This window comes from Oncorhynchus mykiss, chromosome 1, assembly GCF_013265735.2.
Source record: "Oncorhynchus mykiss isolate Arlee chromosome 1, USDA_OmykA_1.1, whole genome shotgun sequence".
NCBI lineage: Eukaryota > Metazoa > Chordata > Actinopteri > Salmoniformes > Salmonidae > Oncorhynchus > Oncorhynchus mykiss.
The window spans coordinates 68,986,007-69,001,792 of record NC_048565.1 but is presented as its reverse complement, the minus strand read 5'-3'; the positions used below and the strand labels follow the sequence as shown (position 1 = coordinate 69,001,792).

Genomic DNA, 15,786 nt, shown 5'->3' with positions numbered 1-15,786 from the left:
ACAGAAGTCAGAAATAGCATTATAAATATTCACTTAACTTTGGTGATCTTCATCAGAATGCACTCCCAGGAATCCCAGTTCCACAATAAATGTTTGTTTTGTTCGATAAAGTCCATAATTTATATCCAAATACCTCCTTTTTTGTTTGCGCCTTTAGTTCACAAATCCAAGTTCACGACGCGCAGGCCAGACAAAAAGTTTAAAAATTCCATTACAGTTCGTAGAAACATGTCAAACGATGTATAGAATCTATCTTTAGGATGTTTTAAACATAAATCTTCAATAATATTTCAACCGGAGAATTCCTTTGTCTTTAGAAATGTAATGGAACGCAGCTACCTTTCACGGGAGCGCGCCTGAATGAGCTCATGGCACTCTACCAGACCTCTTACTCAATCAGCTCTCATTCTCTCATCCTTCACAGTAGAAGCCTCAAACAAGGTTCTAAAGACTGTTGACATCTAGTGCAATCGGGCCAAATTTACACTGAATCTTGGGTAGGAAAAGTGTTGAAAAACTACAAACCTCAGATTTCCCACTTCCTGGTTGGATTAATTCTCAGGTTTTTGCCTGCCATATGAGCTCTGTTATACTCACAGACATCATTCAAACAGTTTTAGAAACTGCAGAGTGTTTTCTATCCAAATATACTAATAATATGCATATCTTAGCTTCTGGGCCTGAGTAACAGGCAGTTTACTCTGGGCACCTTATTCATCCAAGCTACTCAATACTGCCCCCAAGCCATTTAAACAACTTGGAAAATTACTGAAAATTATGTCATGGCTTTAGAAGCTTCTGATAGGCTAATTGACATCATTTGAGTCAATTGGAGGTAAACCTGTGGATGTATTTCAAGGCCTACCTTCAATCTCAATGCCTCTTTGCTTGACATCATGGGAAAATCAAAATAACTCAGCCAAGACCTCAGAAGGTACCACGTTCATCTGTACAATCAATAATTCGCAAGTATAAACATCATGGGACCACGCAGCCGTCCTACCACTCAGAAATGAGACAAGTTGTCACCTAGAGATGAACGTACTTTGGTGTGAAAAGTGCAAATCAATCCCAGAACAACAGCAAAGGACCTTGTGAAGATGCTGGAGGAAACAGGTACAAAAGTATCTAAATCCACAGTAAAACGAGTCCTATATCGACATAACCTGAAAGGCCGCTCAGCAAGGAAGAAGCCACTGCTCCACAACCGCCATTAAAAAAAGCCAGACTACAGTTTGCAACTGCACATGGGGACAAATATCGTACTTTTTGGAGAAATGTCCTCTGGTCTGATGAATCAAAATATAACTGTTTGGCTATAATGACCATCGTTATGTTTGGAGGAAAAAGGCGGAGGACTGCAAGCCGAAGAACACCATCCCAACCTTGAAGCATGTGGGTGGCAGCATCATGTTGCGGGGGTGCTTTGCTGCAGGAGGGACTGGTGCACTTCACAAAATAGTTGGCATCATGAGGATGGAAAATTATGTGGATATATTGAAGCAACATCTTAAGACATCAGCGAGGAAGTTAAAGCTTGGTCGCAAATGGGTCTTCCAAATGACCCCAAGCATACTTCCAAAGTTGTGGCAATATGGCTTAAGGACAACAAAGTCAAGGTATTGAAATGGCCATCACAAAGTCCTGACCTCAATCCCATAGAAAATTTGTGGGCAGAACTGAAAAAGCGTGTTCGAGCAAGGAGGCCTACAAACCTGACTCAGTTACACCAGCTCTGTCAGGAGGAATGGGTCAAAATTCACCCAACTTATTGTGGAAAGCTTTCTGAAACGTTTGACTCAAGTTAAACAATTTACAGGCAATGCTACCAAATACTAATTGAATGTATGTAAACTTCTGACCCACTGGGAATTTGATGAAAGAAATAAAAGCTGAAATAAATCTCTCTCAACTATTATTCTGACACTTCACATTCTTAAAATAAAGTGGTGATCCTAACTGAACCAAGACAGGGAATTTTTACTAGGATTAAATGTCAGGAATTGTGAAAAACTGAGTTTAAATGTATTTGGCTATGGTGTATGTAAACTTTCGACTTCAACTGTACACATACATACATACATACATACACACAAACATAACTACATACATACGCAAGTATACTCACATACATATGCATATCTACACAAACATTCATACCCCAAAATAATAATCTACACTAACTTAAAATATACACATACAGTGCCTTGCGAAAGTATTCGGCCCCCTTGAACTTTGCGACCTTTTGCCTTTCAGGCTTCAAACATAAAGATATAAAACTTAATTTTTTTGTGAAGAATCAACAAGTGGGACACAATCATGAAGTGGAACAACATTTATTGGATATTTCAAACCTTTTTAACAAATCAAAACCTGAAAAATTGGGCGTGCAAAATTATTCAGCCCCCTTAAGTTAATACTTTGTAGCGCCACCTTTTGCTGCGATTACAGCTGTAAGTCGCTTGGGGTATGTCTCTATCAGTTTTGCACATCGAGAGACTGACATTTTTTCCCATTCCTCCTTGCAAAACAGCTCGAGCTCAGTGAGGTTGGATGGAGAGCATTTGTGAACAGCAGTTTTCAGTTCTTTCCACAGATTCTCGATTGGATTCAGGTCTGGACTTTGACTTGGCCATTCTAACACCTGGATATGTTTATTTTTGAACCATTCCATTGTAGATTTTGCTTTATGTTTTGGATCATTGTCTTGTTGGAAGACAAATCTCCGTCCCAGTCTCAGGTCTTTTGCAGACTCCATCAGGTTTTCTTCCAGAATGGTTCTGTATTTGGCTCCATCCATCTTCCCATCAATTTTAACCATCTTCCCTGTCCCTGCTGAAGAAAAGCAGGCCCAAACCATGATGCATGATGTTCAGCTGTGTTGCTTTTACGCCAAACATAACGTTTTGCATTGTTGCCAAAAAGTTCAATTTTGGTTTAATCTGAACAGAGCACCTTCTTCCACATGTTTGGTGTGTCTCCCAGGTGGCTTGTGGCAAACTTTAAACGACACTTTTTATGGATATCTTTAAGAAATGGCTTTCTTCTTGCCACTCTTCCATAAAGGCCAGATTTGTGCAATATACGACTGATTGTTGTCCTATGGACAGAGTCTCCCACCTCAGCTGTAGATCCCTGCAGTTCATCCAGAGTGATCATGGGCCTCTTGGCTGCATCTCTGATCAGTCTTCTCCTTGTATGAGCTGAAAGTTTAGAAGGACGGCCAGGTCTTGGTAGATTTGCAGTGGTCTGATACTCCTTCCATTTCAATATTATCGCTTGCGCAGTGCTCCTTGGGATGTTTAAAGCTTGGGAAATCTTTTTGTATCCAAATCCGGCTTTAAACGTCTTCACAACAGTATCTCGGACCTGCCTGGTGTGTTCCTTGTTCTTCATGATGCTCTCTGCGCTTTTAACGGACCTCTGAGACTATCACAGTGCAGGTGCATTTATTCGGAGTCTTGATTACACACAGGTGGATTGTATTTATCATCATTAGTCATTTAGGTCAACATTGGATCATTCAGAGATCCTCACTGAACTTCTGGAGAGAGTTTGCTGCACTGAAAGTAAAGGGGCTGAATAATTTTGCACGTCCAATTTTTCAGTTTTTGATTTGTTAAAAACGTTTGAAATATCCAATAAATGTCGTTCCACTTCATGATTGTGTCCCACTTGTTGTTGATTCTTCACAAAAAAATACAGTTTTATATCTTTATGTTTGAAGCCTGAAATGTGGCAAAAGGTCGCAAAGTTCAAGGGGGCCGAATACTTTCGCAAGGCACTGTACATAATAATTGTCACGTTCTGACCATAGTTCTGTTGTGTTTTCCTTGTTTAGTGTTGGTCAGGACGTGAGCTGGGTGGGCATTCTATGTTGTGTGTCTAGTTTGTCCGTTTCTATGTATGGCCTGATATGGTTCTCAATCAGAGGCAGGTGTTAGTCATTCTCTGATTGGGAACCATATTTAGGTAGCTTGTTTTGTGTTGGGGTTTGTGGGTGATTATTTCCGTGTCTGTTTCGTGGTGTGTGGTACAGGACTGTTTCGGTTTTCACATTTATTGGTTTGTATATTTGTAGTGTTCTCTGTATTCGTCTTTATTAAAGATGTTGAACTCTAACCACACTGCGTTTTGGTCCGCCTCTCCTTCCCAGGAAGAAAGCCGTTATAATAATAATAAAATGCTAAGAGAAAAAAATAAATACAAATAAAAAAGAATAAAGTACAAATAATAATTATATGTACACACACCTACACATATAAACACAAGCACCACAGAAGGCTGGTGGGAATCTAATTGGGAGAGCGGCCCACGGCTCTGACAGAGGCAGAACGGCACAAAACACCAACTTGCTATACAGGTGTCTGCGTCTGCCCTGCCCCAACTATCACCCGCAGTCCTCTGCAAGCAATAAATAAATGGTATAATAATAATAATAATGTAAGAATTGAGAAATAAATAACAAAACAAAAAAGGGGGAATATTAATATATCCATCCGAAAGTGTCGATGATCAAACCTGGAAGGCCACTCAAAACAGGCATCGCTTCTGAACTCCAACGACAGGTCAGTCGTCCAGCAAGAATGTACTTGAAATTAACGTTAAATGAGAGCTCTGACCACCCTCCATTGGTCGGCTCAGCATCTTACATGTTCGGTAGTGACAATAAACCTAAAGTCGGCAGCCCTAGCTGAGACAGTTTAATAAAGTTTCACCCATTATGGCATAGTATGAATTTGAGTCCATGAGCAAATGCTAACACACAATGACAAGGCGCTCTAACCCGTACGGGGGATTGGTGTATATTCCCGGATAAACTTCTCTGCGTCCAAAACCGAGGAGAGATAAATCTTCTCACCGGAAGGAGGGGTAATTCTGAGTCTTGCAGGGAAGAGCAAGGCTGGGCGAAGATGGAGTTTGTAGAGTTTGGTCATGACATCTCTGTAGCCGGTGCGATGCTTTGCCACATCGGGCACATAATCCTCATATACACGGAAGGGATGTCTTTTATTTAACAGGTTATCCCTGATTCGAGCCTCACACAAGATAAGATCATTGGTATTGAAATTATGATTACTGGGCGAGGACATTGGCCCGATCCAGGCACTGGGACAAGAGCGCGATGTGCACGGTCCAGCTGGGGATCCGAAGCCAAAACATCCGATCCCATTGCATCCCTCAATAGCCTGGCGAAGAAGTCGGTGGAGCGAGAGCCAGCCTCCACCCCCTCTGCCAGACCAACAACGTGAAGGTTATGACGTCTGGATCGGCCCTCTAGGTCGACCACTTTCACAGAAATCCTCTGCACACTATCCTGCAAGGACGTGCATAGCTTCTCTAACTCATCGATTCTACCAGCGTTGAATTCAGAAGCTTTCTCAAGGTCCACGATATTCTGGCCCTGCGAAGCAACCGTTCAAATGGTGCTCTCGATTTTGGTGTCCAGTTCAGCAATAGTAGCCTTACAATCCTCAGCTATAGCAACACATAGTTCTCCCAGAGCCCGGGTAAGTTCTGAATGTGTCACGTTGTTACCTGTGCCTTCCGCCATGTCTGTCTCGTTGTTTGGTGGGGAGGAGGCCTCCGATGAGGATTTATTGTCCTTTGGTCGCCTATTACTCGGCATGTTCACGTAGAAAGTTACAATATTGTATTAGAAAGAGATGTTTGTTGTCAAAAGTGCTGTAAAGTAGGTTAAGTTAGATTGTTTCTCAAAAAAGTTGCAGGAGCCTCTCTCACACATCCGTTCACTCCAACATGCTAGCTCCTCCCCCTCGCTATTGGAATTTTAACATATTGTCCCATGTACATTGTGTAATTTACCGATGGTCCCTAATTAGCCCCATAGCGATCTCCAAAGTCAACCCAAATTTACAAAAGATATTACGATTGAGTCGCATGCAGTTGCACTCCGAATTTATGATTATTTGTATGCTGCCACAACTATCAAGCTTTGATCATTTGAATCAACTGTGTAGTGTTAGGACAAAAAACAAAACGTGCACCCCTTGGGGTCCCGAGGACCGACTTTGGGAAACGTTTGGGAAATGCTTCCCTAGGCTAAATGAATATAAAATTTAACTCCCCTTTCCCTCTTAAGTTCAAGTTCATGTTTGTTTATTTGTCATATAGAGTGCCTTCGGAGATTACCAAAACATTTCTGCCGCATTTGAAGGTCCCCAAGAACACGGTGACAGACGCCCATTAGCGTAAGGATGCTGAGCGCTATCGCTAGCTTATTAGCATTAGCCAACTCTAACATGCTGACTAGAACGGACACGTCGCTTGCGTGAGCGTTGCAAAAATACACATTTAGAAATCTATGTTAATCAATTATTGCACACACACTGCTTGTGTGCACCAACAAGCGCCTGCGTTGCCAAGGGCTAAAATAGAAGTAATTCCTATTTCTGACGCAGATCACACTGCAAGTCCTGCCTCTCCCATCTCCTCATTGGTTTATAGAAGCAGGTACCCACGTGCCATCTCCTCATTGGTTAGTGGGTGATTGAAATACTAAATGTTTTGCCGGTCATCGTGGTAATACTATGAAAGTGTAGATGCCAATCACCATACAAATTCAAAGATGAAAATGCCTGGAAGGAGGAGAGATCACTAGAAACGATTCAGTTGGCCATTTTACGTGTGGATTATTTAGTAGGGGACTTTGTGCATTTCAGATTATATAACAACTCAATGTTTATATCCCAGGACAAATTAGCTAGCAACAGAAAGCTAGCTAAATAGGACAAATTAGCTAGCAAGTGCAAGCTAACTAGCCATACATGTTTAATGCTTTTCGACCTGTCCCCAAATTAATGTAATTGGTTCAGAGTTTGTTTTGATATTTTAATATGCGTGTCGTGATCGCGTTTGGTGCAGGGGGACAAAATAAATGTATGCACGATATCGCACGTGCGCAGCCGGTTTGGGTTCAGTGTTATGCAGAGACTAGCTAACGTTAGATAACTACCACCAACCCTGCACAAACCTGTGGCTAACTCTGCTGCTGCTGCACTTTGACTCTCTGGCTGTTCTGTCCTCTCCACCTCAGCCACTGCTGCCCGTTCCTGCACAACCTGCTTGCTTTTTTTGCATCTCTTTTGGAAGGATTTCCGAATATCCATATTTGCTCTGTGTTATGCAGCAGACTCTGATTGAGGGACAGGCGTTTTTCTGAGTGGTGACATTTGGCATCTAGGAGTGGGGGAGGGATCAAGGGACGTGAGCGGTCCACTGCGTTGAGAAACCTCAACCAATCACAGTAGGCACCATGTCATTCCAGGGGCTTCTTGCAGTGCCTACTACTGCCTAGTGCAGTGTTTAGTATTGTTTATTTTTGTCCTTATAATGTATCAGTAAAACATATACTTTTAAATACTGCATAGCACAAGTAATGTTTTTTTCTTTTTACCATCAAAAGGTTCAGTTGGGCAATTAGGTGCCAGACTGTTGGGCGACTAGGCCTGGCTCGGCTCTCAGTCGTTGTTCCAATTAATCCCAAAGGTGTTCGATGGGGTTGAGGTCAGGGCTCTGTGCAGGCCAGTCAAGTTCTTTCACACCGATCTCGACAAACCATTTCTGAATGGACCTCACTTTTTGCATGATGGCATTGTCATGCTGAAACAGGAAAGGGCCTTCCCCAAACTGTTTCCACAAAGTTGGAAGCACAGAATCGTCTAGAATGTAATCGTATGCTGTAGCGTTAAGATTTCCCATTACTGGAATTAAGGAGCCTGAACCATGGAAAACAGCCCCAGACCATTAATTTCTCCTCCACCAAACTTTACCGTTGGTACTATGCATTCGGGCAGGTAGCGTTCTCTTGGCATCTGCCAAACCCAGATTCGTCCGTCGGAACCCAAGATAGATTCATGACTCATGATTCATCACTCCAGAAAACGCATTTACACTGCTCCAGAGTCCAATGGCTGCTTGATCTTAGGCTTGTGTGTGGCTGCTAGGTCACGGACAACCATTTCACGAAGCTTCCAATGAACAGTTATTGTGCTGACGTTGCTTCCAGATGCAGTTTGGAACTCGGTAGTGAGTGTTGCAATCGAGGAAAGACGATTTGTACGCACTCCGTGCTTCGGCGGTCCCATTCTGTTAGTTTGAGTGGCCCACCACTTCGCGGCTGAGCCGTTGTTGCTCCTAGACATTTCCACTTCACAATAATAGCACTTACAGTTTACCGGGGCAGATCCAGCAGGGCAGAAATTTGATGAACTGACTTGTTGGAAAGGTGGAATTCTGGCTGTTAGCCAGCCTGCCAGCTTAGTGGAGTCTGCCACTAGCACAGTCAGTGTAGTCAGCTCAGCTATCCCCATTGAGACCGTCCGTGTCTGTGCCTCGACCAAGGTTGGGCAAAACTAAACATGGCAGTGTTCGCCTTGTCAATCTCACTAGAATAAAGACCTCCATTCCTGTCATTATTGAAAGAGATAGTGATACCTCACATCTCACAATAAGGCTACTTAATGTTAGATCCCTCACTTCCAAGGCAGTTATAGTCAATGAACTGATCATAATCTTGATGTGATTGGCCTGACTGAAACATGGCTTAAGCCTGATTAATTTACTGTGTTAAATGAGGTCTCAGCTCCTGGTTACACTGGTGACCATATCCCCCGTGCATCCCGCAAAGGCGGAGGTGTTGCTAACATTTACTATAGCAAATTTCAATCACTTTTTATAGCTACTGTTTACAGGCTTCCTGGGCCAATTACAGCGTTCCTCACTGAGTTCCCTGAATTCCTATCGGACCTTGTAGTCATAGCAGATAATATTCAAATTTTTGGTGACTTTAATATTCACATGGAAAAGTCCACAGACCCACTCCAAAAGGCTTTCGGAGCCATCATCGACTCAGTGGGTTTTGTCCAACATATCTTCGGACCTACTCACTGCCACAGCCATACTCTGGACCTAGTTTAGTCCCATGGAATAAATGTTGTTGATCTTAATGTTTTTCCTCATAATCCTGGACTATCGGACCACCATTTTATTACATTTGCAATCGCAACAAATAATCTGCTCAGACCCCAACCAAGGAGCATCAAAAGTCATGCTATAAATTCTCAGACAACCCAAAGATCCCTTGATGCCCCCCTTCCAGACTCCCTCTGCCTACCCAAGGATGTCAAAGGACAAAAATCAGTTAACCACCTAACTGAGGAACTCAATTTAACCTTGTGCAATACCCTTGATGCAGTTGCACCCCTAAAAACTACAACATTTTGTCATAAGAAACTATCTCCCTGGTATACAGTTAAAATACCCGAGCTCTGGAGCAAGATTCCAGAAAATTGGAACGGAAATGGCACCATACCAAACTGGAAGTCTTCCAACTAGCTTGGAAAGACAGTACCGTGCAGTATCGAAGAACCCTCACTACTGCTCGATCATCCTATTTTTTCCAACTTTAATTGAGGAAAATAAGAACAATACGAAATGTATTTTTGATACTGTTGCAAAGCTAACTAAAAAGCAGAATTCCCCAAGAGAGGATGGCTTTCACTTCAGCAGTAATAAATTCATGAACTTCTTTGAGGAAAAGATCATGATCATTAGAAAGCTAATTATGGACTCCCCTTTTAATCTGAGTATTCCTCCAAAGCTCAGTTGTCCTGAATCTGCACAACTCTGCCAGGACCTAGGATCAAGGGAGACACTCAAGTGTTTTAGTACTATATCTCTTGACACAATGATGAAAATAATAATGGCCTCTAAACCTTCAAGCTGCATACTGGACCCTATTCCAACTAAACTACTGAAAGAGCTGCTTCCTGTGCTTGGCCCTCCTATGTTGAACATAATAAACGGCTCTCTATCCACCGGATGTGTACCAAACTCACTAAATGTGGCAGTAATAAAGCCTCTCTTGAAAAAGCCAAATTTTTCAGTTTTTGATTTGTTAAAAAAGTTTGAAATATCCAATAAATGTCGTTCCACTTCATGATTGTGTCCCACTTGTTGTTGATTCTTCACAAAAAAATACAGTTTTATATCTTTATGTTTGAAGCCTGAAATGTGGCAAAAGGTTGCAAAGTTCAAGGGGGCCGAATACTTTCGCAAGGCACTGTAAATACATTTGATTTGATTTATGATGGTGAAAGTCACTGAGCTCTTCAGCAAAGGCCATTATACTGCCAATGTTTGTCTATGGAGATTGCATGGGTATATGCTCGATTTTATACACCTGTCAGCAACGGGTGTGGCTGAAATAGCTGAATCCACTCATTTGAAGGGGTGTCCACATACTTTTGTATATACAGTATCTTTCAAAAGTTTGGACACACCTACTCATTCAAGGGTTTTTCTTTATTTTACTAGTTTCTACATTGTAGAATAATAGTGAAGACATCAAAACTATGAAATAACACATGGAATCATGTATTTTTAACAAATCAAAATATATTTCATATTTGAGATTCTTCAAAGTAGCCACCCTTTGCCTTGACAGCTTTGCACACTCTTGGCATTCTCTCAACCTGCGTGAGGTAGTCCCCTGGAAAGCATTTCAATTAACAGTTGTGCCTTGTTAAAAGTAATTTTGTGACATTTTCTTTCCCTCTTAATGCGTTTGAGCCATTCGGTTGTGCTATACAGAAGATAGCTCTATTTGGTAAAAGACCAAGTCCATTGTACAGTTGCAAAAAACTTCAAGTGCTATGATGAAACTGGCTCCCATGAGGACCGCCACAGGAAAAAAAAAAGACCCAGAGTTACCTCTGCTGCAGAGGATAAGGTCATTAGAGTTAACTGCACCTCAGATTGCAGCCCAAATGAATGCTTCAAGAAACAGACACATCTCAACATCAACTGTTCAGAGGAGATTGCGTGAATCAGGCCTTCATGGTCGAATTGCTACAAAGAAACCACTACTAAAGGACACCAATAAAAAGAAGAGACTAACTTCGGCCAGGAAACACGAGCAATGGACGTTAGACTGGTGGAAATCTGTCCTTTAGTCTGATAAATCCAAATTTGAGATTTTGGGTTCCATCCACCGTGTCTTTGTGAGACGCAGAGTAGGTGAACGGATGATCTCCGCATGTGTGGTTCCCACGTAAAGTATGGAGAAGAAGGTGTGATGGTGTGGGGGTGCTTTGCTGGTGATACTGTCTGTGATTTATTTAGAATTCAAGGCACATTTAACCAGCATGGCTACGATAGCATTCTGCAGCGATACGCCATCCCATCTGGTTTGCACTTAGTGGGACTATCATTTGTTTTTCAACAGGACAATGAACCAACACACCCCCAGGCTATGTAAGGGCTATTTGACCAAGAAGGAGAGTGATGAGTACTGCATCTGATGACCTGGCCTCCACAATCACCCGAGCTCAACCCAATTGAAATGGTGTGGGATGAGTTGGACCGCAGAGTGAAGGAAAAGGAGGCAACAAGTGCTCCGCATATGTGGGAACTCCTTCAAGACTGTTGGATAAGCATTCCTCATGAAGTTGGTTGATATAATACCAAGAGTGTGCAAAGCTGTCATCAAGGCAAAGGGTGGCTACTTTGAAGAATATAAAATATATTTAGATTTGTTTAACACTCTTTTGCTTACTACATGATTCCATATGTGTTATTTCATAGTTTTGATGTCTTCACTATTATTCTACAATGTAGAAAATAGCTAAAATAAAGAAAAACCCTGGAATGAGTAGTTGTCCAAACTTTTGACTGGTACTCTACATGTTTTTTTGTACTATTTCTAAAAACATTTTTTTCCAAAGCGTCCAGCCTTGACCATCTAATTTTGTATTGAACTCAAAGTGTTTATTGTCAAGGGTCCTCATGAATGTAGCCGACTACAAACCCACAAGCATAGTGCATTTTACCAAGCTTGAAAGATGCAGTACAAGTTTATTGATGCTGTAGGCGAAAAGAAAATCATGAGAGGTAGGCTAACCTGAAAACCATTTTATATATTTGGGAGGGGATCTTATTTGCATAATGAGGAGATGACTAATGAAAATGTGCAAGTGCAGGACAGCAGAAGGATGTATAGGCTATCTAGTGCTGCATCCTTGCAGCCCCTACTGTCGACTTTTAGCTCTCGATTATTGGGAGACATTCCTTGCCAGAACAGCCGTGCGAGTTGACGGGAGGGGCGGGACAGAGGGCTACCTAACGATCGGAAAGTAGCAGCCTGGGTAGCAGACCTCATTTCTTTGGAGGTGCAGATCGGGCAAACTCGACGACAATCTTTCAGTTGAATCGGCCAACCCCGCTGTGCCTCCTTTAAATGGGCTTTTTAGTGCGCCATACATAGCAAGTCCTATTTTCCAGTTAAAAGAACTGAAGAGAAAGAAAGCAGGTTTAAGGGGGATAATCTGAGTGAGAGAATTTGGCTTTTCCCCCCCCCATCAATCTAATGATTCAGACTGGCAAGTAAACAAGGACAAACTGCATGTGTAACTGTTTAGGGGAGACTCAAGGAAAAATAAAACAGCTGGGCATGATGACTGAGAAAGAATCGGCAACAGACAACATAATAGCAGGTAAAATGCTTCTTTCTAACCCTCTTGTGATTCTGAAGTATTCTTCAGAGGCCTCTACGCTTTTATGCAGCATCAAAGCTACACTCTATAGGTGCTCTCATTCAGTGCGCATTCTTAGCCTTTTTGAGACCTTGCCAGGAGACTCCTTTTACGTTTTCACGTTTGATTTGTGCAATAGTCGCCCGGGTTACGTGATGGTGGTGGTATAAAGGTATTCGCTCTTGTTATATTTATGAGAAATTGCAATTTATACAAAGGTTTATAATGAATATTATTGGAAAGCATAGGATATAGGCTATAGTCGTGTTCATGCAGCTTCACGAGAGCTTTGCCGCAACGTGAAGGAAACAGCATACCTCTGAGAACCCACCTCGACAGCAACACATGTAATTAATAGAATCATAATATTACTCTGCAGAACATTTCTCCTGTAGTCCCAGAAAATGGGCACACATAATAACGCCTTTTTGCATTGGGCAGAAACACTATAAATACCCGCCCAGTAGCCTATAGTTTGGTCCTCCATAACCAAGCAGAGTTTGGTCACATGGTCAATCCCACCCGAGGCTTGACACAATGCAGCAAAAGTCTGCGTGCCCTACCACCACCCCAGGTGTCGCATTCGCAGCAATGTGGTTAAAACGCCCGATAAGAAGTCATCGCTATATAGTCTGAGTGCGCTGATAAATGCAGCGATAGGAATGGTTGGTTCCTCTATTATGGACACAATGTGCGTAATGGGCGGATACATTACTGCATTTCAATTGTCTTCAATCTCAACCAGTGCTCAAGTTTTCATGTTGTTTTACTTATTGAACGTTTTCTTCGAGGTTTTTATGTCTAACATGTAATTTAGGACTAGGACTATTTACTTTTATGTCATATCGGTCCCTCTGCAGGACAAATGGTGCTTTCAAGACAATTGGGAACTCGGGAAGAAAACGAGGTCAAATCATGACGTCAGTGATCTTCAGGTCAGAAAGACAGAGCTCTAGAAAGATGCCAGAGTTTAGGACATAGAATTCCCGAGTTGGATAACGTTTTTCCAAATTCCAAGTTGTCATGAACGCACTGGAGTTGGAAATGTCTGATTTCCGAGTTCCCAGTTGTTTTGAATGCAGCAAGTAGGCTAAATCATCTGACACCACTCCTATATGATGTAGAATAATTGTGTACAGTAGGCCCTATGTACTTTTGGCTGGATGTGCTTGAAATCCAAAAGTGAAAGTCTGTTGTCCTTCTTGTGATTGTGATTGCTCATTGAGAAGTCAACGTGAACAGAGGGGTCTGTCATGTCCTACTTATCACACTTCATCACAGGATGTTGCGCATGCTTGTTATTTGTTGACACCCAGTTGTTAATATGTTAATTACGGTGTTGTCACAATGAACTTGAGGCTGGACCATTTGCCTGTCCTACCTTTGGGGTTGGGTGTTGTGAACGTTTATCGAATGGCTTAACTTTGTTTGCTCATATGTTCCACAAAACACGTAGCCAACTCTGGGGCGGCAGTGGTTAGAGCATTGAACTAGTAACTGAAAGGTTGCTAGATCGAATCCCTGAGCTGACAAGGTAAACATCTGTTTTTCTGCTCTTGAACAAGACAGGTAACCTACTGTTCCTAGGCTGTCATTGAAAATAAGAATTTGTTCATAACTGACTTGCTTAGTTAAATAAAATAAAAATAAAGAAACTCTTGTAGATGAGCAGCCATCAGAAAAACCTTTGGCTTTTGGATCAAATCCCAATCCATGCTTGTTTTTCACATTCCCACGGTGACACATTGAAGTTGCTGATAAAGAGACCTTTGTTCATTTTGGGGGCAGCCAGGATCCGCGCACACAAAGGCTCGTTCACCGATTGAGCCATTTCCTGGGGGACTGATGTCATACAATGACGATGAATGCAGATTGTTAGCTCTTTTGACATCATCAGGGTGAAATTATACAGTAATAATATTAACATACGTTCTGGTGTTCAGAGCTGGTTAGATAGATAGTTTTGTTCCACAGTGTTATAAATTAGGCCTACCCATGTATTATTTGTATGGTCTTCATTGTTGATCCAGATAATTTATGAAGAGTTTATATTTATAAAAAATAGGTCTATATACCAATTTTTCACATTTGTGTTTTTTCTTCAAAAATAAATGCTACCTTCATGTGTGTAAAATATTACTGTTCACAGATTTTTTTATTCATAGATTTTAGATGTGTATGACATTTTTTTTAGGGGGGAAAACGCTATACATCCATTGTTTCCACATTGTAAGTCGCTCTAGATAAGAGCATCTGCTAAATTACTAAAATGTAAAATGTAAATGTTTTATATACAGATCTCATATTACTGTATTGAATCATAAAACATATATATATATTGATGTCACAATTGTATCTCTTGTACATTTCTTTATAAAAAAATGTAGTTATGTTACATTTGACTGTAAAACCTAGCAGTACTACTTATTTCACAGAGTGTGATATATACAGTGCATTCTGAAAATATTCAGGCCCCCTGACTTTTTCCACGTTTTGTTACATTAAAGCCTTATTCTAAAATTGATTAAATTGTCCCTACACACAATACCCCATAATGAGAAAGCAAAAACAGGTTAAGAAATGTTGCTATTTAAAAAAAAAAAATTGAAACAGAAATATCACATTTAGATAAGTATTCAGACCTTTTAATCAGTACTTTGTTGAAGCACCGTTGGCAGCGATTACAGCCTCGAGTCTTCTTGGGTATGATGCTACAAGCTTGGCACACCTTTATTTGGGGAGTTTCTCCCATTCTTCTCCTCAGATCCTCTCTAACTCTGTCAGGTTGGATGGGGAGCGTTGCTGCACAGCTATTTTCAGGTCTCTCCAGAGATGTTCGATCGGGTTCAAGTCAGGACTCTTGCTGGATCACTCAAGGACATTCAAAGACTTGTCCCGAAGCCACTCCTGCATTGTCTTGGCTGTGTGCGTAGGGTTGTTTTCCTGTTGGAAGGTGAACCTTCGCCCCAGTTTGAGGTCCTGAGCGCTCTGGAGCAGGCTTTCATCAATGATCTCTCTGTATTTTGCTCTGTTCATCTTTCCCTCGATCCTGACCACTCTCCCAGTCTCTGCCACTGAAAAACATACCCACATCATGATGCTGCAACCACCATGCTTCAGCATAGGTATGGGCCAGGTTTCCTCCAGAGAGTTCAATCTTGGTTTCATCAGACCAGAGAATCTTCTTTGTCATGGTCTTAGAGTCCTTTAGGTGCCTTTTGTCAAACTCCAA

General features: G+C 41.6%; 1 protein-coding gene across 2 annotated transcripts in view; it reads left to right on the top strand.

Annotated features, from left to right (window-relative positions):
• The first annotated feature begins 12,385 nt into the window (after positions 1-12,385).
• Positions 12,386-15,786, top strand: part of LOC110528078 (heat shock 70 kDa protein 12A) — a 47,836-nt gene continuing 44,435 nt past the window's right edge. For both annotated transcript variants that reach the window (XM_036983878.1, XM_036983876.1), the window contains exon 1: positions 12,386-12,515. In XM_036983878.1, coding sequence (XP_036839773.1) covers positions 12,425-12,515 — 91 coding nt within the window. In that variant the 5' untranslated portion in view covers positions 12,386-12,424. The remainder of the gene's footprint in view (positions 12,516-15,786) is intronic.